This window comes from Ruditapes philippinarum, unplaced genomic scaffold (assembly GCF_026571515.1).
Source record: "Ruditapes philippinarum isolate M1 unplaced genomic scaffold, ASM2657151v2 ctg5249_1_1_1_1, whole genome shotgun sequence".
Taxonomy (NCBI): Eukaryota; Metazoa; Mollusca; class Bivalvia; order Venerida; family Veneridae; genus Ruditapes; species Ruditapes philippinarum.
The window spans coordinates 23,183-46,282 of record NW_026866095.1 but is presented as its reverse complement, the minus strand read 5'-3'; the positions used below and the strand labels follow the sequence as shown (position 1 = coordinate 46,282).

The 23,100-nt window shown below is 32.9% G+C and overlaps 1 protein-coding gene and 1 long non-coding RNA gene across 2 annotated transcripts; both read left to right on the top strand.

Annotated features, from left to right (window-relative positions):
* Window positions 1–1,085: 1,085 nt before the first annotated feature.
* LOC132731299 (uncharacterized) lies at window positions 1,086–22,664 on the top strand. The gene is made up of 5 exons (XM_060717453.1): window positions 1,086–1,395; window positions 1,706–1,787; window positions 20,815–20,937; window positions 22,134–22,309; window positions 22,530–22,664. Exons 1-5 carry the CDS (start codon window positions 1,099–1,101, stop codon window positions 22,614–22,616), a joined length of 765 nt encoding a protein of 254 aa, XP_060573436.1. The 5' UTR covers window positions 1,086–1,098; the 3' UTR covers window positions 22,617–22,664.
* On the top strand, window positions 4,691–16,187 carry LOC132731296 (uncharacterized). Its single transcript, XR_009625862.1, has 2 exons — window positions 4,691–4,848; window positions 12,406–16,187. It is a non-coding gene; the product is annotated as an uncharacterized LOC132731296 (long non-coding RNA).
* Window positions 22,665–23,100: the final 436 nt, after the last annotated feature.

Genomic DNA, 23,100 nt, shown 5'->3' with positions numbered 1-23,100 from the left:
TAAAAGTCATACACCAATTTGTTCTTATTTTAAATCTCTACTTATATTAACCAGAGATCTGAAGTATTTTGATAAACCCTTCTTTAAAAAAGCTAATTAATATTCTTCAATATTTGAATCCAACAGTATCGCATTAAAATTGTGAGGAAGAACACTTTTTAAAATCAAAATTAGAGAGAAAAAAATGTCGAAAACAAACATTACCTGCAGAGAAAACGTCCTGTAAATTAACAAGAGTGAAAATTGCAAATATTATCACTAAATTTAATTTTGTCATAGTATGATGTTTTTTCACTCCAAAGTTTATACTGCGAGTGTTATTTGTAAGAATTGTTCACAAACAATGTTGAAGATTTTAAGTTTCTTTTCGATTTTATGATTTCTGAATTATTCATAACATTTTCAATGCCACATCAAATGTTGTACTAATTAACATGTTTAATCATAGACAGAATTATAATTGTTATTGATAGATCTTATATTAAAGACTGGTTATGATGTTATAACTGAGAAATGAAAGAGATCATTGCGTCACTCCAATATGACGTTGAAAACCACACTTGCATAGTATTGTCTAATGTTTTAAATTAATTAATACTTGGGATGGTGTTTCAAACTTCCACTCAATGTATATGATAGATATACGTATAATGTAATTTTCTTAGTGTTTTGTTTTCAAATATCTGCCGAAAGACATGTACCTATTTCAGATTTGTTTATCATCGTTCGATACATTTATTTCAATTCGTTCCTTCGTTCGTTCCTTTCTTCCTTTGGTTATTTCTTCCTTATTTCATTACATCCTTCGTTCGCTCGTACGTTCGTTTGTCCGTTCGATTTATACATTTTTTCAGATATGTATGAACCTTGAATGTTATATATGTCACATTACCTAAAAAATGACCCGACTTGTTATCAATTATTATCAATATGGATATAGGGTTAAAGTATCATTCACCCCTTATAATAAAGTATGACACGCATTAAACGTCATAAGTAGATCGATAGTATTATTTATATTACGTATAAAATATCTAATATCAATCAGTAAATCGTTGGGGTTTTTTTTCAAGAAAAAAAAAACGAACCAGTAGAAGAATGAGAATATACATTATATTGATATGTCTAAAAGTGATCACATGCTTTAGTGTAAAACCGAACCCGATATGTTGCTTCCCGAACCAGTTTGAGACGTTTATGTTCATGTCACAGGGTATTGTTGACATCGGAACTGGTGACGTGGGGTACGGATATGGATACGCTAACGGAACAATTAAAACAGCGTTTGATGGCGTTAATCAGCTGACGTACGTGCACGAACATTCTCAGAGCTTTATGTCAGTGTGGCCAATTCCTGTTATACTGGATTCCATTGATATTTTAGACTACATAAACGTGAGTATGTTTTAATTGATAAGAATCTATACTTAGCAGGTACACACCCTTTATGCTATATTATTTATATACGGTGGTATCATTTCTACATCTGGTGATATGATTGATTTAAAATAATTAAATTTATACATTGTATTAATGATGAAGAATATGTTATTCAAAACACAAGTGCAATGGTATCCAACAACATAGATTTCTTGTCTTACATATATAAAAGAAGATGTGAGCGTTGTAACAAATTTATTTATTATTACTTTTGTGATTGTATATTTTCTCTAAAATCATTCTTTCATTTTTCTGCAATTTTTAGAATAAACAATGGCGTGTGTATGCAGATGGGTCGTGTGATAAACTTGACGTAGGATTGCCGTTATATCAGGAATGTATACCCGGTTAGCTAAATATATATTTATATCTGACAATGCCATATCATTTTATTTCATAATTTCACAATTCTTATATCTCACTAATTTACTATTTAAATATTCAATAATTAAATGAACAAAGGTTTTCTAAGTGTAATGAAAGCGTTCAGAGTATTCACAGTGGTACTAAATTACTATTGGTAACTTAAAGTATCATATGGGCCGCGTCATGACAAATACCAACGTAATGTGTTTGCGACCAGCATATATCCAGACCAGCCTGTGCATCGGCGCAGTCTGATCAGGATCCATGCTGTTCGCTATCAGTTTCTCTACTTGTAATAGAGTTGGTAAGCGAACAGCATGATCCTGATCAGACTGCGCGGATGCGCAGGCTGATCTGAATCCATGCTGGTCGCAAACGCACAATGTTGGTTTTGTCGTGACGCGGCTCATATATTGGTACCACTGGTTGAAAATTTACTCCGGACGGATTTTTAATTGTAATTGACAATATAATAAACATTGCTGCCAAAGGTGAACCTATTGCAACAATGCCACCTGACCTTGATAATAATTTGGTCCTAAGTACGGTCCAGTTTTTATTGTAATCTGTAAATGTGTAATATTATTTCAGCCTTATATGATCAATTAATTTTCATACATGAATGACGTCATAAGTAAGACTTGCAGAATTAGCCCGTCTGCAAATCAATCTACAAAAGGCAAATTTTGTCCGTAAACAATTGTACCATTGATGTGCTTATGGTAAATAAACCTACCAATGGTAGCCAATGGATTTACTATGAACGCACCCATTATGACAATGACTAGGCGCTGTATCTTCCATCTGTAATGCTTTTTGAAGTCAGTATTCAATCGATCGTTAGATGTTTTGCACCTTTTAACGTCACAAGCTCATTAGCTAGGTGTTTATATTAGACAATTTATCTCATCTTTGTAGCAAATATTTCAACAGTTTTTTTGTTAATCATAGCATAACATAGTTTTATTGGCAAGTGCACCTCCGTGCAATGTATCAGGCACGCGCGGGCACCTGTGTAAAACCACTGATGTTCTGTAAGCTGGCTGGATAGCTTCCTTACAAGAAAAGGAACAAAGTCCCTGGTTGAGGTGAGGAGAAGCGGTTCGAAGTCGCATATTGATTAAACAATAATAGTTTACATTTGCATGCATACAAAGTATGTGATGAAAGCATCATGTAAAAAGTATGTAATGAGAGCATACACATAGTATGTCATGAGAGCATAAAAGTATATAATGACAGGATATACAAAGTATGGAAAAAGAGCATTGTAACACCGCACTTTGGGGTCAAACGCACTTTGGGGTCCGACCCCAGAGTGCGTTACGCAATGTGGGGTCCAATTTCGACCCCAAAGTGCGTTAAACAGGTACATATGCATTTTTTAACATCAGGCAAACGACCGCACTTTGGGGTCAGAGAAAATTAATGTTCAATATGTTTTAAATAATATATTGTAGTCAACGCCAATGGTAAACAAAATTCAAGGTATTAAATAGACGCAAAACATGTGCCCCGAATTATAGTAGAATCAGTAGGGATTTAAATGGTCATGATTAGTAAGTGAAGAACTTTCACCAAATAAATCACCAAATAAAGATTTTGTATCAATTATTCAGCTTTAAATATTTTTTTCTCAAATTTTCCTTTTATTTTAAAAGAATGTACACCTTTCATTAACTCCATTGTTTTTAGCTAAATGCATCATTTTCCCTTTTTTTATTTACACATTTTATAGAAATATGAAAGTCTTGGCATAGACAAGGGTATAAATTCTGGGTAATCTTAGTAAGACATTTCAGTAAAAATGTGCCCGATAATATGTTGAAATAGCCATTTATTTAGCTAAATACATAAGAAACTTGACAAGGTGTAGATGCGGCTTTAAGTAGTAGTCCGTACAGGCAGTACTTAAAATATCAACTAATGAAGTAGTCGCACATTTAGAGCGGAGCTTCAGAATAATGTAAAATTCTCACTGGGGGTATAGAGGAGATTGTGGGGTATCGATCCCCAAGGGTTAAAAATAACGTTTTAAAGGCCTATTATGCTTTTATTTGTTTTTCTTAAAAGCTTTTTTTATTTTAGTGTTCTTCTATATTATCCAAAAAATACACATTGGCCAATTACCTGAACCATCTTTTTCATCTGTTGCTTTTTGGCAATGCTGAGTACAGTTATAGTGAATTAGTATTTTATATGGAAATCAAATACTACATTGTTTTGACTACTTTTTTGACAAATAATTTCACATTTAACGCTATTTTATTCAGGTAACAAGCATCTTACATTTCTCTGATACCATTATTTTAACATTTTAAAATTCATGTTTGCTCAGTCTAAAGGAGTATGTAAGATTTCCCATTAAAAAGCCTCTAGCGAACGGTTGTTACGGAGCTTACAAAAACCTTAAGCTTGTGTTGATAAGCTTAATAATGTATTTGTAAAAATCACTATTTATAGTCCGATCGAAAAACTTGATGTTTCACCAGAACATTGAAATAGAGTATATTTATAGTTCTTCGGGAAAAAATATTAACTGCATTTTATTTCATTCCCAACACATTTAAAATGGGGCTCAATATGGCACCAAAAGTTATCAAGTAAATGACTAACAGTACGGGATATTTTTCGCAGCATCTTTTAATTTTAGGAATACACAATTTCTGTACTAGAGTATTTCGAACGATGGCATAAAAGTGACATTTGCAATCAATTTTTTTGATACTTTTTTTTTCGTACATATTTTTTGTTTTGTTTTTTGTTTGTCGTACATATTTTTGAATACATACTTATTTTTTTAGTTTTGCATACATATTTTTTTAGTTTTGCATGCATATTTATTTTAGTTTTTTTTTGTACATATTTGTACATGATCATTTGTATGGAAGCCTTGGAGGGTCACTTTTGAGTTTCGACTTACGGATATTTTACTTTTGACTTTCGACTTTTGACTTTTGATTTGTGACTTACGTCTTATGACTTTTGGCTAACCCATTTTACACGTTTTTTAGAAGCTGAAAGCAGCAACTTTGGTTTCAGGTATGTTTTTTAAACGTTTTAAATAATTTCATTGAGATTTGTCATGGAGGAGATGATGTGTTAAGGAGTGAATTAATGTTATTTGATATAATCCCATAGTGGTTATATATCAGACTTTAATTCTACAAGTGTGACTGTGTGTTTTGTACAATCTGATTTGTTCTAAATATGTTCATTATATTAGTGCTTACACATTTTTTGTCCTCATCACAAAATCTGTCCATGAGTAACAAACAAAGAACTGTTTTACAAGTAGACAGGGAATACAAGTTTTACGTCTTAAAATGGCATGGTGCACAGTATCGCAATTCAACATTTTATTTAGCTAACACAGAATCAGTATTTCTTTGAAGTACTTAGATAGTGTTAACCAATTTCATAATGAACAGCAAGTGCTATGTTCATACACACAAGTACAAAGTTATAATTGTGATCGAGGCACATTTGCATTTAGCATCAATGTCTAATTTTGTTGTATATTTTAACAATTGAGAAAAAAACACTTAATAGACAGGACTGATTTTGAAAATTTGGCTCTCTATAAGATGCTAGAGGCATTTTGTAGTACAAGCGGTATCTTGATGTATTTGACCTATTTAAGGTATGCTTAATCCGATAAAGTTGGATACCTAATTGAAAAACTTGATCTTGACCATTGAAATGTCCATTTAAAATGACCACTAAAATGGCCGCCAAATTTCTTTATCATAAATGGATGATATATCAAATAAATTTTTAAGGAAAGGAAAAATCTGAAATTTGTCACAAAGTATGTTTAGGTAAAAACAAATTAGACACCAAAACATAATTTAAAAAAAAAAATCCAAGTAGCAGGCGCAGGCTGATCTGAATCCATGCTGGTCGCAAACGCACTATGTTGGTTTTGTCGTGACGCGGCTCATATATTGGTACCACTGGTTGAAAATTTACTCCGGACGGATTTTTAATTGTAATTGACAATATAATAAACATTGCTGCCAAAGGTGAACCTATTGCAACAATGACACCTGACCTTGATAATAATTTGGTCCTATTTAAGTACGGTCCAGTTTTTATTGTAATCTGAATTGTTATAAATGAATTTTATCCAAAAAAAAAGATAAATAACTTGTTAATTTGCAAATCTGCACTTTTTTACATTTTGTAAATGTGTAATATTATTTCAGCCTTATATGATCAATTAATTTTCATACATGAATGACGTCATAAGTAAGACTTGCAGAATTAGTCCGTCTGCAAATCAATCTACAAAAGGCAAATTTTGTCCGTAAACATTTGTACCATTGATGTGCTAATGGTAAATAAACCTACCAATGGTAGCCAATGGATTTACTATGAACGCACTCATTATGACAATGACTAGGCGCTGTATCTTCCATCTGTAATGCTTTTTGAAGTCAGTAATCAATCGATCGTTAGATGTTTTGCACCTTTTAACGTCACAAGCTCATTAGCTAGGTGTTTATATTAGACGATTTATCTCATCTTTGTAGCAAATATTTCAACAGTTTTTTGTTAATCATAGCATAACATAGTTTTATTGGCAAGTGCACCTCCGTGCAATGTATCAGGCACGCGCGGGCACTTGTGTAAAACCACTGATGTTCTGTAAGCTGGCTGGATAGCTTCCTCACAAGAAAAGGAACAAAGTCCCTGGTTGGAGTGAGGAGAAGCGGTTCAAAGTCGCATATTGATTAAACAATAATAGTTTACATTTGCATGCATACAAAGTATGTGATGAAAGCATCATGTAAAAAGTATGTAATGAGAGCATATACATAGTATGTCATGAGAGCATAAAAGTATATAATGACAGGATATATAAAGTATGGAAAAAGAGCATTGTAACACCGCACTTTGGGGTCAAACGCACTTTGGGGTCCGACCCCAGAGTGCGTTACGCAATGTGGGGTCCAATTTCGACCCCAAAGTGCGTTAAACAGGTACATATGCATTTTTTAACATCAGGCAAACGACCGCACTTTGGGGTCAGAGAAAATTAATGTTCATTATGTTTTAAATAATATATTGTAGTCAACGCCAATGGTAAACAAAATTCAAGGTATTAAATAGACGCAAAACATGTGCCCCGAATTATAGTAGAATCAGTAGGATTTAAAATGGTCATGTTTAGTAAGTGAAGAACTTTCACCAAATAAATCACCAAATAAAGATTTTGTATCAATTATTCAGACTTTAAATATTTTTTTCTCAAATTTTCCTTTTATTTTAAAAGAATGTACACCTTTCATTAACTCCATTGTTTTTTAGTTAAATGCATCATTTCCCTTTTTTATTTACACATTTTATAGAAATATGAAAGTCTTAGCATATACAAGGGTATAAATTCTGGGTAATCTTAGTAAGACATTTCAGTAAAAATGTGCCCGATAATATGTTTGAAATAGCCATTTATTTAGCTAAATACATAAGAAACTTGACTAGGTGTAGATGCGGCTTTAAGTAGTTAGTCCGTACAGGCAGTACTTAAAATATCAACTAATGAAGTAGTCGCACATTTAGAGCGGAGCTTCAGAATAATGTAAAATTCTCACTGGGGTATAGAGGAGATTGTGGGTATCGATCCCCAAGGGTTAAAAATAACGTTTTAAAGGCCTATTATGCTTTTATTTGTTTTTCTTAAAAGCTTTTTTTATTTTAGTGTTCTTCTATATTATCCAAAAAATACACATTGGCCAATTACCTGAACCATCTTTTTCATCTGTTGCTTTTTGGCAATGCTGAGTACAGTTATAGTGAATTAGTATTTTATATGGAAATCAAATACTACATTGTTTTGACTACTTTTTTGACAAATAATTTCACATTTAACGCTATTTTATTCAGGTAACAAGCATCTTACATTTCTCTGATACCATTATTTTAACATTTTAAAATTCATGTTTGCTCAGTCTAAAGGAGTATGTAAGATTTCCCATTAAAAGCCTCTAGCGAACGGTTGTTACGGAGCTTACAAAAACCTTAAGCTTGTGTTGATAAGCTTAATAATGTATTTGTAAAAATCACTATTTAAAGTCCGATCGAAAAACTTGATGTTTCACCAGAACATTGAAATAGAGTATATTTATAGTTCTTCGGGAAAAAATATTAACTGCATTTTATTTCATTCCCAACATATTTAAAATGGGGCTCAATATGGCACCAAAAGTTATCAAGTAAATGACTAACAGTACGGGATATTTTTCGCAGCATCTTTTAATTTTAGGAATACACAATTTCTGTACTAGAGTATTTCGAACGATGGCATAAAAGTGACATTTGCAATCAATTTTTTTGATACTTTTTTTTTCGTACATATTTTTGTTTTGTTTTTTGTTTGTCGTACATATTTTTGAATACATACTTATTTTTTTAGTTTTGCATACATATTTTTTTAGTTTTGCATGCATATTTATTTTAGTTTTTTTGTACATATTTGTACATGATCATTTGTATGGAAGCCTTGGAGGGTCACTTTTGAGTTTCGACTTACGGATATTTTACTTTTGACTTTCGACTTTTGACTCTTGATTTGTGACTTACGTCTTATGACTTTTGGCTAACCCATTTTACACGTTTTTTAGAAGATGAAAGCAGCAACTTTGGTTTCAGGTATGTTTTTTAAACGTTTTAAATAATTTCATTGAGAGTTGTCATGGAGGAGATGATGTGTTAAGGAGGGAATTAATGTTATTTGATATAATACCATAGTGGTAATATATCAGACTTTAATTCTACAAGTGTGACTGTGTGTTTTGTACAAGCTTCTATGTTCTAAATATGTTCATTATATTAGTGCTTACACATTTTTGTCCTCATCACAAAATCTGTCCATGAGTAACAAACAAATAACTGTTTTACAAGTAGATAGGGAATACAAGTTTTACGTCTTAAAATGGCATGGTTCACAGTATTAAACATGTATCGCAATTCAGAATTTTATTTAGCTAACACAGAATCAGTATTTCTTTGAAGTACTAAGATAGTGCTAACCAATTTCATAATGAACAGCAAGTGCTATGTTCATACACACAAGTACAAAGTTATAATTGTGATCGAGGCACATTTGCATTTAGCATCAATGACTAATTTTGTTGTATATTTTAACAATTGAGAAAAAAACACTTAATAGACAGGACTGATTTTGAAAATTTGGCTCTCTATAAGATGCTAGAGGCATTTTGTAGTACAAGCGGTATCTTGATGTATTTGACCTATTTAAGGTATGCTTAATCCGATAAAGTTGGATACCTAATTGAAAAACTTGATCTTGACCATTGAAATGTCCATTTAAAATGACCACTAAAATGGCCGCCAAATTTCTTTATCATAAATGGATAATTTTTCAAATAAATTTTTAAGGAAAGGAAAAGTCTGAAATTTGTCACAAAGTATGTTTAGGTAAAAACAAATTAGACACCAAAACATAATTTAAAAAAAAATCCAATATGGGCGAAAAATCCAAGATGGCAGACATTTTTCTATAGGCTAATATAATAGTAATATAGAAGTAATATTAAAGATAGTACTGAAAATTTAATTTAAACATATTTACGCAGCGAACACTACACTCTTTCCTGTCCTATCTGCTAGATTTTATCTGACACTCTATGCAAGCATTAGAGTGGCTACTCAGATGCCTACTTATTTTGCACAGCGTAATTATGTATGAGGAGGTTAAAACGTGTGCATGCAAAATATACATTATAAACCCACTCTTGGGTTTTGGTGTTCGTTTTTCTGATCGGTCGTCGTCTTCGTTCTTCTGTTATCGGTTCTCGTCGCAGTTCTCTTATTGTCAGATCTTCTGTTATTGGTCGTGACTTTCGTTTTTCTGTTATTAGTCCTCGTCGCATTTCTCTGCTGTCAGATCTTCTGTTATTGGTCGTGACTTTTATTCTTGTGTCGCATTTCTCTGCTGTCAGTTCTTCTGTTATTGGTCGTGACTTTCGTTTTTCTGTTATTAGTCCTCGTCGCAGTTCTTCTGTTATCGGTCGTCTACGCAGTTCTCTTGTTGTCAGTTCTTCTGTTATCGGTCGTCGTCTTCGTTCTTCTGTTATCGGTCCTCTTCGCAGTTCTCCTGTTGTCAGTTCTTCTGTTATTGGTCGTGATCTTCGTTCTTCATAAGTCTCAGTTCTCAGTTCTCGTCTGTATTGATTTGTTATCAATCCTCGTCTGTGTTATCACTCCCTGTCCTGTTTTGTAATCGGTTTCCGTCTCTGTTATCGATCCCTGTCCCTGCTCTTCTGTCATCAGTCCTCGTCTCTGTTCGCTTGTTGTCAGTTCTTCTGTTATCGGTCCCTGTCTCTGTTCTTCTGTTATCAATCCTCGTCTCTGTTCGCTTGTTGTCAGTTCTTCTGTTATTGGTCTCTGTCTCTCTTCTTCTGTTAGCGGTCCTTGTCTCTGTTCTTCCTTCTGTTATCGGTCGTCGTCTTCGGTCTTGTATTTTCGGTACTTGTTTCCTGTTCCGTTAAGGTCTTCTCTTTTTTCTATCGTTGCCGTCATTCTGTTTCTATGTTCTGGTTTTGTCAGTCTTGCAGTCATTTATTCGTTCAGTGGAGTAGCGGGGGATCGAACTCACGACCCCTTGATTTGTAGGCAGACAGTGTTACCACTGCACCATAGCGCCCGCTCTGAATAATAACCATTTTTGAAAATCCTTTATACATAAAATACTATTTCAATGGCTAACAAAGGGTGTATTTCAATTATATTTTAACACCTCTACTATGTAGCCAACCCACGTGACTATTATATGGTCAAAGAAAATATTACTCGATTTATAACAAATAATATTTTATAGATAACTATGCTGTTACTTTAAGAAATCCTGGATTTATTGGAGGGTACTCGGAATGCTAATGTATATCAAATGATGAGATAATCTTCTTGTAGAATTTTTTCAAAACCGTGACTGAATTCCAAAATTTTCGAGAGCTGCTATGGTATACCAAGTACACGTAGCAATCTCCCACTTTCAGACATTTTATGACTCCATTAAAATATGGTGTTGTTATTGTTGTTGTTGTTTTTTACTCTAACTTTAAATAGTCACTTATTTTTAAACAAGATGGTAAACTTAAATATGCCCAAATGTCATCAAGAGCAGTTCTGCATGTGGAAGGAATGTATTTTTCAGATTGTAAAAATGAAACAAAAAAAATTAAGAGACGATATTTATGGTGATTGGTAATTTAGATGAATAGAAGTAAGTTTTCTTCTTTTTATTACTTTTGGCATTTAAGTTATTTATCAATTTCAGCTTTGCTTCTCTCGAAACAGCCTGACATTGTCAGAATTGTCAGCAAAAATAAAATTGAGGTACCACATGGGGAAAATCTTAAGAAAGTAGTTTCGTCATTGAAAAGTGTGAAATTATATTTTGATAATTTTCACTGTGAAATTATCAAATATAATTTTCACGAATAAATCAGTAATCCACTGAAAAGCATAAAATAAAAAAAACTATGAAACTAATGTTAGTAAAAGTCATACCTGTTAAAATTGTAAACGTCATCGTAACTTCCGCAGTAGCACAGCCAGTTAAGTGATTGACTGATGTGTGAGAGGTCTATGGTTCGATTCCTACTGTTGCCATTTTTTAAGACCTGTTGTTTTTTGTTTTGTTTTGTTTTTTGTGGGGGCGCAGTATATTTTTAAAACACTTTTTGTCTCGGTTTGTGTTGTGTTTATGGCATTGAAATGACACTTTTTAACATTTCAAAATAATTTTAAATACTCATTTTAAACCATAAATACCATAATTAGTGCAAAATATATGAAAACAAAATAAACAACTTAAAAAAATCATAGCTACAAATAATGTTGAAAATTACGGAACACATGAAGTGACATTTTCCACACTTTCTCCCGGAATTGATTCGTTATTACGAAATATTAATTTGTTATTACGAAATATTAATTTGTTATTACGAGATATTTATTCTTTGGTAATATTTATAAACTAAGTTTATTGTTCGATAAACATGTCAAGTTAACAAAAAATTTAAAGTGATTTTTTTCAATCTTAGTCTTATACCTTAACGTGCTAGTAAAACAGTACTGTATATACTGTTAATTGAGCCATTAGGCTTATAATCGCTATATATGGTTGCCAATCTCATTAAAATCTGATCATATTGAATAACCATTTGATTTTGACAAGAATAATTAATTGCATCATATTGTATCATAGTTTTAATGACCTATTTTAGTATTTTTAAGCGGCCATTTTGAATTGCCCTTAAGAAGGTCAAGGTCAATTTTATTTTCTTGGTATCCACCCTCATCGTCTTCAGCATACCCATATTAGGTTAAAACACTCAATATATTACTTGTACTAAAAATGCATCTAGCATTAATATTTTCTTAAAATCACTCCTGTCTATAAGAACAAACATAGATACAGGACAAGTTAGAACAAAATATCCTACTAGCATTTTAAATGTTATATTTTTTCGTACCTTTCAATCTTTAAAAGACGGAGCTAGAAGATTTACCCATTTTATATACTATGAATGTATAAAGATTTAAATAAAAGATATACTCTTATTTCAGACACAACTACTAGACAAAAGGTAACGAGGATGAAAACCTTGATGTTGATCTGTGTCTTCATCATTATACTGTTCGGCATTACCAAAGCTACCGTGCCAAGATACCTACCCTCAACATTTATAAGAAACAAAACTCTGCTGATAATAGAGTACTTTCTGGTACGGCATGGCATTACGACGTCATTAAGTACAGTGAATAGAATTTTTAAACGCTTAAATTTAAAACGGCGTAATGGAATATATACTCCATTTGAGACTGTGTCTGATGTTATAAACAGAGAAATACAAACAAGTGGACAATGCATAGGATACCGCACAATGTGGCGTAGGTTAATGCTGGATTACCACATGTACCTCAAGGGGGACGGCGTCATGGAAATAATGAGAGCGCTTGATCCAGTTGATATTGAGGTGCGGAAAGCTTATCGCTTATGCCGACGCGTATACTACGCCAAAGGACCAGTTTTATATGACATATGGACAGCCATAATATTGCTGTGAATAGGTATAGTAGAAAAAATAATATGGTTAGAGGTTTCGGATTCAAATAACGACCCACGCCTTATTTCAAGATACTTTTCGACACCTTTAATGAACAATACCAAGTCCCCCCACCCAATACTACGTTGTGATGTTGGTAGGGAAAACTGCATTGCTTTACTATTGCAGGAATACTTCAGACACGATTCTACAGATCCGATTGCTGGTACTCAAAGCGTTGTAGTTGGAAAAAGCACATCTAACCAACGCATTGAGAAGTGGTGGTGTACATTACGACAAAATGAAATCCATTGGTGGATTAATTTTTTTCAAAGACTTACGCGATACATGTGCATTTAATGATCTAGACCCGATACAATGTGAGAACTTAAAATTTTGCTTTATGGACCTCATACAAACCGAGTTAGACCGGATTGCACATGAAATAAGGCAACAAACCTTCTGTTATTTATGGTAAACCTGATACACTGTTTTTTGTACCAGGTCTGTATGAAACTCACGACTTCGGCAATGCAGTTAACTTGAGAGACGTATATATTTGCAAAGAACATGTATTCACGCCCAAAAAGACAATGTGAGGAATTCGTAGAATTAGCACCCCTTCTGAAGCCAGATCTACAGATGCCATTGGACGCCTAACAGCACTACAACTGTGTACCGAGTTGAACGATTTAATTTTGAGAGTAGATTTAATATAAATACGCTTTGAAACGGCTAATTTTTATTGTGTGTTATTTATATATTCTAGATTACTATAGGTTAAGTTTCAAAAAAAGATGTTTTAAAATCATAAAGACGATAGTCTACGATTTCACTTCATTTTATGGTTGTTTTAAGATATTGGTTTGTAAATATTTAGCAAATTACAATATATTTGTAAATTATCATTTAAGTTATAACCACTCTAATTTGCACTATAAGGGATTGTATATAAAATTGACAACATTGTTAAGTGGTATACCTAAAGGACACCTGTATGCAAAATTTACCGTACGGATTACGAGTTGTAGGCATTATTATGAGTCAGAACATATACATCAAAAAGGCTTTTAAAAAGAAATACATGTATTGAAAGTCTTAAAAATATCTTCTTGTTTAACATGTTTTGCAAGTGTTGTTTGTTTAGATGCAAAAAATAACATTCTAGTAATGAACTATGTATGTTAAATGCATCACTTTTCTCGACACGATAGAAATATGCATGGAAATGTTTCTCTACCCCACCCATTTGAACAATTTCTATCATATCATTCTAAATTTAGAAAATCACTAAAATTACATTTGTCAAAGGGCTTGTTTCAAAGTTTGCTAAAATCTTTCTAGAAGTATATTGATTCATTCTGAGAAATATGGAAGGCTTTTACCGGCTTGTTTGTAATATGTAAAGCATTTGAAATGTTATATGTCGTATTTGCTCTTATATTTAGCATTGATTAGGCAATGAATATCTGTAAAAAATGATAATAATAGAAAACGAGCATATTTTTCCATCTAAATATAGTTAGAAAAATACAAAAATACTGTTAAAAGAAAAAACGAAGAAAAAAAAAGTTTTCTCCTATGGGTTTCAAACCCACAACCTGTATCTGTTCTATATCAAGCCCTGGTTACAAAAAGGCTGCCCGGCTAGGAATAGAACCTCGGTCTCCCGCGTGACTGGCAGGGACACTTTCCACTATACCAAATGCCACAGGGGGAGAAAGATATGCAGCTATACCGGGATTCGAACCCGCAACCCCCTTACAGGGCTAGTTCTGTCCCGACCGAGAGTGCACTTCATCTACTGAATAGATTCGTACCGTGACATATAAGTGATACGTGTAATTTCAAGTATGTGTAATTAGATTTAAACGTCTTATTCATTCGCAACAAATAGCAACCATACTTTATAGAATGTATTATGGTAACTATATGTAAAAGGAATATATATGATTGTTATTTCAAAAATAATAGTTGATCTTTGTAATAAATTTTCTCGTTTTTTATTAAATTTTGCCTTGTGACTATTCACTTATAATTTATCACTTTTTACCTATGACTTTTATCTTTTGACTTTTGACTTATAACTTTTGTCATTTGCTGTTACTCTTTACCTTGGTATAAACATTAGTTTTACTTGATTTTAGATTAGTGCAAAATAAGCAAATTTGTGACACAGTCACCAAATGCAAGGGAGCACATAAGCCGAGAGTGGTGTTGAAGTCATATAATGTTTACAAGTACATTTAGCCACTAGCCTCATTTTTGCATTATAATTATTGCATTCATATGATTTTATCATATGATAGTTGATCTTTTTTACGTGAAGAATCAACATCAATTGTTTTTGTAAAATCATATGTATAGAAGGTTTAATTCGGGACATTCATTCATAAATACCGTCTGCAGCATTAAGTATTAAAGTAAATAAACTGTTATTGATAAATAAGAATTTTTTATTCAGATTAAACAGTTCTGAGCTATTTTCTAGATGTGTAGTCTTATTACAATTTTTCATTACCATTTTACAGCTTGAAATAGATTATTTAATTTTTTGTTGAATTTAGTCACGGTTGACTGGTGCGCTATTTTTCCGTGTTCACTATTAAAGAGGGAACAAGCATTAGGCATTATAATACATGTACATTAAATTAAAGGAGATATAAACGGAATATTATGTAGTAGTAGCTTTTTAAGGCTTTGTATATTGCTACGAGCAGCGGTGGAAAAATGATATCTCGCGAGACCGAAGGTCGAGTGAGATATCAATTTTCCAATGTTGTAAGTAGAAAAATGCATATTTAATCTGGTCCTGAATGATAAAAATACATTGTCCTCATTTGTTGACAATTTATTATTGTGTTATTGTAACTTTGTTATAACCAAAATAAACTTGCAATTTACTATCGGAATAAACAGTATTTAAATGTTACAGAGAATTTATTTATCTATGTAGAGATAATGTTCCATTAAAATTATATGTAAGATGTTACAATGAGCAAAGTAGAAATAGAATATCAATCACTATAGAAGTAAACTGCCAACTCCCTCAACAGACTACCTAAATATACATCTACCGAGAGACCACGCTACCAAAGGTTTTTACCTCACGGTCTAGACCGTGACAGGTTGGCAGAGCTATCAATAAATTTTTGGAATAAATGCGTTTAAACAGATAACAACAAACATTTCTAATTCTACAACCGTGCTTTATTTTGTTTAACAAAATTGTTGTCTTATAAGAAAACAAATGTATTAGATATGCAAAACAAACTGCATTTGAGCTTCATTATATTTAATTTTTTTTTTTAAAAGAGATAAGAAATACAGAGGCTAGCATTATTTTCTAAAATAGCACATATGCCTTACTTAAAAGCTAACACTAAGGAACAGCTAAAATTGAACACTGCCATCAACAAAAATTTCAAGTATTTACATATATGTAAATATATATATATATATATGTACGTCACAGAAGACATATATCTTGCAATGTTTCTACAAAACAACACATTGTGATACGTTTCTGATGAAAAACTAAGAAAATCATGAGTGTTTTTACAAAGCTTTTGAAAACATAAGATAAATTAGGTGAATTAGCAACGCTAGAGTGTTTGTATTATTATTATTATTGAAGTCAAGATTTTTAAAATCATTGTCAGAGCGTTATTTCCTCATTTCTAAATGTTCAAAAGAAAGAAAAAACAAACACAGTATCTTGCCAAAGATTTCCTAGTTAACCTAGTTAACGTCCACACGTTTTTTTGTTTTGTTTTTTAAGTATGACCAATTTTATATGTAATGGAAATTTCATGGTCTTTCGTAATGAGCATACCCCCAACCCACGGCATGTCCATGTCGAAAAAGGGAATTTTTAACTTAGGAGAACGATTTAATGTTATAATCAAAAGTTTTGTTAACAACACAATGCACTCTGTCTGGCCGAGATATATCTGCCAGTAAATTCTAGTTGATGCCTTCAACAGTTTTTGAGATAAAAAAACAATAAAAAACAAGACTTTCTAAAATTTATGATAGCTAAGAAGTATGTTTCTTACTGCCTCGCCGAGCTATATGAACAAACAAAGTTTGATTTCGATACCTTTCATATAAGTTTTTTTTAATTTACAATGGGCAAATACTGAAAATTATGAAAGCCAGAATTGTGAATTCATGATTTTTCACACCTTTCTTTGTCTCACGATGACCTGTCTATCGATACAAGTTTTATACCATATTGGAGATATGGACAGTATAAAATAAACGTGGCGATACGTGACATTGTGTGTTTCCAATAAGCGTCCACAATAAATGGTGGGGTTGTCGAGCGTCTGAAACAAGTGTGAAAAGGATAACCCTCGTATTCCGAAAATGTCTGAATATTTCCATAGACAATAACGAAGAAAACCAAATCACCAGTGTTTGGACATTTTGCATTTTCTAAACTGTACTACTTTCCACTCGGAACGAACGCTGTTTTGCAATGAAACCTCTTAGTCTTCTAAACTGGCTCCGAAAACTTGACAAATATGTATTGCTGATGCTCTTGCAACTGCTTTGTGGTTGAAAGCATTCGACATCACGTCATTAATCCCTACATGTAGCTTTACTAGAATTTAAATTGAAAGCATTAAAAGTATGTGTTATATCAATTGAAATGAAATAAATATATATACAAAATGAAATACAAAAAATCCCTTAATACATAATTGTATTCAAAAGTTTATAATTATACAAATAACATGTACTTTGTACTTGGTAGGTGTCCTAAGTTATTGATATTGAACAAGTGAATAATAAAGTTTCAATATTATATCATAACTTGTTTATGGGACCATATTTCATAAACCTTCTGACAAAACATTTAAGCTTTAAAAATGGGCATAAGTATGTCAAATTGTGAGCCACTCATACGAAACTTGATCATTGACCTTAGATGTCACAATTAATATGTGTTTTAAGTTTCAAAGGAATCGCTAAAATAGTTTTTTCGAAACCATTTTTCATGAAAATTCTAAACAACAAATTCAAAGTCGAAAAAGAGGCATACTTTGATAACAATGCAATTCAGACTGACAGAGGTTTCTTACTTAAGTGTCTGAAGTGTGTGAAGTTTCAAAGCTGTTTTTGAAATACCATGTTTCATGAAACTTCTTAATTACAAATTTCTTTGTCAAAATAGGGCCTATAATTTGGTCCATAATCAATATAAGATGGACGAAGAATGAACTACGGGTGGAAACCGATTGAAACTGCAGCAAACAACAATGCGATACTGATTTGGATTTAAAACTGGAACCTATATAAAAAAATAAAGCGTTTGATTCATACGCTGTATGTCAATTTGAGATTATATATCCCTGTTCCGGAAATCAAAATAAAGAATGGATACCAAATGCAATGCAATGCAAGCAAAATATTTTCTTTAAAATTTCTTAATCAATTAAAAAGGCTTATATAAGAATAACATCTGTCCTTGCATATGTACCCACATATTTTGTTTTTAAATAAGTCTCCAAGAAACTTAGGTAAATGAACTTACCTCGTCTGAATCGTTGTCATATTCTGCCATATTTTCCTTGGAAATAATGAGACAAGCACGTGGGACAGTAACAAAACCCATAAGTCAAAAATCAAAAGTCATAAATCAAAAGTCATAAATCAAAAGTCATAAGAAAATAGTAAAATAAATATATAAGTCGAAACTCAAAAGTGACCCTCCAAGGCTTCCATACATTTGCTAAGTAGAGGTTTGGATAATTACGCCATTTGTAAAACACCATTTTCAAACACTTTGCCATCTGTAAATTACAGTACCCCATTTGCCATTTGCAAATACCAACATTTTCATTTTTGGAGTAATCAAAAAAATAACAACACTTTCTAGTGTATATATACAGGGAGGTCACTCTCAGCAGGTGACAAAACTATGCAAACGCGGTGTTGTGATACGTTATTGCTCTGACAAAATATGTCACAATAAATATTACGATCGGAAAATCCGATTTTGAAACGATTGCAATTGTTATTCATTTCGTTTTTAAACGACAATTATTTGTGACCAATGACCATGAAAATTATTTGTTTGTTTGCTTGTACACATCTAACCTACTCGCTAATTACACAGGTGAGAATGCCCGCAGGGACGATTGTTTGTCACGGCCGTTTAATAGATACTTTAACAGTTAATTTTGTACATTTGGGCCGACATTCAGTGGCCGCTGGCCGCGATATAAAATAGTCGTTTAATGGAATTAAATTAAATAGTAAAAATCATCGGGAGGGATTTTATGCGGCCGCTTAATAAAAAAGTCGCTTAATAAAGGTGGCCGCAAGTACGATGCCGACTGTATATATATATAGTCCGCGGTAACCCAAAGAAAGGTTCTGCATATGATCTTGATGTGGTTAACATTTGACACAAGGTGCATGAAAATCCTTCATTGGGTTTAGGAGATAAGGAGCGGACATGAAACTCAAAGTCTTAATCCTTTGACCTATAGGTGTGACCCCGACCTTGAGCCGGCACACCTGGCATATAAGTTCTGCCAATTATCTGGATGTGCTAATCCTTCAAACCTTTAAGCATTTTTTCTAAATCAATGGAATATAAGGACCTAGTTAGATCTTTTATTGTGCATTATTGTAATACACCAGTCATTTGTAACCACCTTTCTCGCCCCCAGGGGAGTGGGGGTTAAAAAAATAACCGTGTTTTGATGTTTGCGCTGTTCCGGGGCATAAGGCAGGAATGTTATTATCTGAGTATCCTCCGTAGGGCTAAGATTTTACCAGTGGTCGGCTTGGTTTAAAGTCAATGCCCCTCTCCCCGTTATTCTCAGGGGGTGGGGTTGAGTGGTGCATATTCATGGAATAATAACTGATCACCAATCAACAGCCCTTTCCAAATAGACACTAATATAATAGTATATAATAATAAAAAAACAATAATTATATAAAATACATATAATTTAAAAAATGGGCCGAAAAGGGTCGGCCGAAACCAGACTTGCCCGGCCGAAAACGACTGGGCCGATTCCAAAAATGGGCCGAAATGTGACCAAACCACTGTGCTAGTTTTATACTCAACTATGGGCTGTTATGAGATGTGAAGGCTGTTTTGATTGGCTAAAATATGTACGAAAAACAAAAATAAAATATGTACGAAAAACTAAAATAAAATATGAATGCAAAACTAAAAATGCAAAACTCAAAAAAAATATGTATGCAAAACTAAAAAAAAAATGCAAATGTCACTTTTATGCCACCGTAATTTTGTTATATGAACACAATTTTTAGATATTTCAAGTGGTAAAATTAATGAAACTTTTATCACTTAAGCATCATCAAAGTATTGACCGCCATCTTGAACTCCACCTCAAATATTTCAATGTCGCAGATCGAAAATAAGTCAGTACTCAGTATTTAAGCAGAACTCAGATGACACCTTTAGACCTCTGGAACCCAAAGTGCGTTGATATGTAGCATATTAACGCACTTTGGGGTCAATTTCTCGATTTTGACCCCAAAGTGCGTTGGACCCCAAAGTGCGGTGCGAAGTTTAACGCACTTTGGGGTTTGACCCCAAAGTGCGGTGTTACAGAGCATAAACAAAGTATATAATGAGAGCATATACAAATGTACAAGAATAATGTAATGATGATAATTTATTATTGATAACATACATAATTATACAGTAAAATTGACAGATTCTAATTACAATGTTACATTATGATTATGAAAATGTGACACATCAGAATGATCCGACAAGTGTACATTTATTTACACATTTTGAGCAGAAAAAGTCCAGTTTGGCGCACTCGAATCATGGCAAAATTTGTTACCCTTTAAAATTTCTATACAGTGTACAGTATTTATTGTAAGCTACCTGTAGAATCGTTCTATGATTGTTTTGATGAACTCATTTCAGGTAATGCTACATTAATCAGTGAAGGAATGTTTGCACAAACCGGACAGGCCATGAAGACATTCATGTTCCATGACCGTATTTACCTGGACCCATATGAAATAACTGTGACAGTCATCATGTCAGGTACAAAATTTTATTGTAAATAGGTAAATTTAATACAACCACTGCTTTGAGAAACAAACGCTTTGATTGTCACGGCGAGGTGCTGCTTTAGGTAAACTTTATTGTGAAGTCTTAAGTTGAGAAAAAATTATCAAGATGTGATGAATATTGCTCTACAGAATGTCGCTTTTCAAAATTTGCACTTTAGGCACATGTGTTTTTATCTTGAATTTTACACTTTTAACATTACTTTTCTCGACGACACTCACATAATAATGATGACGTCATTTTAAGTCCATTTTATACCCCTGAAAGATACTTAGTACATGTACCATGATATGGCGCTTGTCTGTCCGTCTGTCTGTTGGTAGTTACAACGATATCCGTTGAACACCTTAAAACCTTTTTGGTGTGTTGTCTTCATACTTAGGAGAGAGACTGGTCATTGCCTTGCCAGTAGATGACCCTTATTGATTTTAGTTCGTTAGGTCAAAGTTCTTGGTCACAGTAAAACCTGGCCCATAGCATCAAAGGTCAATGTCACAGGGATACTTAATGTAATGTAAAATCATTGTCCGCACAATAGCACTTTGTCTTTGGAAAGAATTGACCTAAATTTGTTAATTAAGATAAAGTTCAAGGTCACAGTGGCACTGAGTAAAATCCTTGACGACCAATACCTTGAGACGGAATATAAAGTTTGTGAAACATTCTAAGATATATTATCTTTGGCCAGCAGATTAACTTGATATCAATATTGAAGTCAAAAGATCAAAGGTCACACTGACACAATCCTTACCATATCAACAACTTGAGATGAAATAAGCCTAGGTTGTTTAACTTGGTAGGACAACAGCCATAGCAATTGATAACCCCTATGGTTTTGAGGTCACAATGTTAAGGGCACACTGACACTAAGTGTAAAATCTTTTTTATTTTACATTTTTCCCATCGTGTCCTCTCTCATTTTAATACTGCTCATCTTACGACACCACATACTTCGGGCATTAAATGCTCCGACATGCGAATCTCTAGTTTAGTATTAACATGAAATAAATTTTTGTCTTAAATTTCAATATATCAGTTTAAACAAAATTATAGTTGCAATATAATATATAATATAAGGTATATTTCGTGTTTGTTACGGCTCCATTGAAGATGTTTGCCGAGTTATCACACTTGTTTAAATATCAAAATGTCAACATCTCCTTCTCTAGATAATGATAACGGTGAATGTACCCCAGTTAGAATGTCAGTGTCCGACTCGTACGTGTTTGACAGCAACAAGAATGTCGACATAACTGTGGCAGATATATATGACTTTACCACTGGAATAAAAGATAGATCAGTGTTCACACCGCCATCTTCTTGCGATAAAGGGGAAAAGATTGAGGTATATATATACAAATTGTCTCAGTTGACGAGATCAAATTCATTTTATTATTTCTTTGTATCCTTGCAAGGAAACTATTGTCTTTGTAGAAAATATAACTTTCACAAAATATTATAATAATATTTAAGGTACGCATTTCTACTACATATATTAATTAGGAGAAAAACAATTATGCATGCATAACACAAATAAAAGGAGCAAAAATAACATAATTTTTCAGGAGGCAAAATCTACAAAGCACTCTGGGAGAATCAGAGATATTCTCAGGAATTTTGCAAACAAACAGAAAACCGCAGTTACGAACTAAAACAACACCATCAACAACAACAACAAAAAGAGTGTATACGTTAACGTGTAACTATATATGTGCATGTAGTTTGATAAAATTAAAGTCGGTTTCAAGTTTTGACCCCGATAAAAATTACCCTCATTTGTCATTTTATTAAGATTGAGAAATAACGAAACCACGATGATGGAAAGTCGAAAGTACGATGGTGAAAAAACGAAATAACGAAACCACGATGGTGAAAACTTGATATAATTTCGTGTTTTCACCATCGTACTTTCGAGTTTTCACCATTTAAACTTTTTATCATCGTTATTTCATGTGTTCGTTGTTTCGAGTCATATGTTTGTTACGATGGACGGCCCTAACGGGGAACCGTACAGATATATATAAGTCACATATCATAAACATACTTTATTTCCTAATTCGCTACGCGCAAACGTAAATAAATCATTAATATTAATAATAACGGCAATCGAAGGAAGAAAGAACAACAAATGTACAC

Excerpts from the sequence above, each read along its gene's own strand:
- LOC132731299 (XM_060717453.1), top strand. The coding sequence starts at position 1,099 with ATGAGAATATACATTATATTGATATGTCTAAAAGTGATCACATGCTTT. Across the intron at positions 1,396-1,705 it reads ATATTTTAGACTACATAAAC|AATAAACAATGGCGTGTGTA; the intron begins GTGAGTATGTTT and ends TGCAATTTTTAG. Across the intron at positions 22,310-22,529 it reads ATAAAGGGGAAAAGATTGAG|GAGGCAAAATCTACAAAGCA; the intron begins GTATATATATAC and ends ATAATTTTTCAG.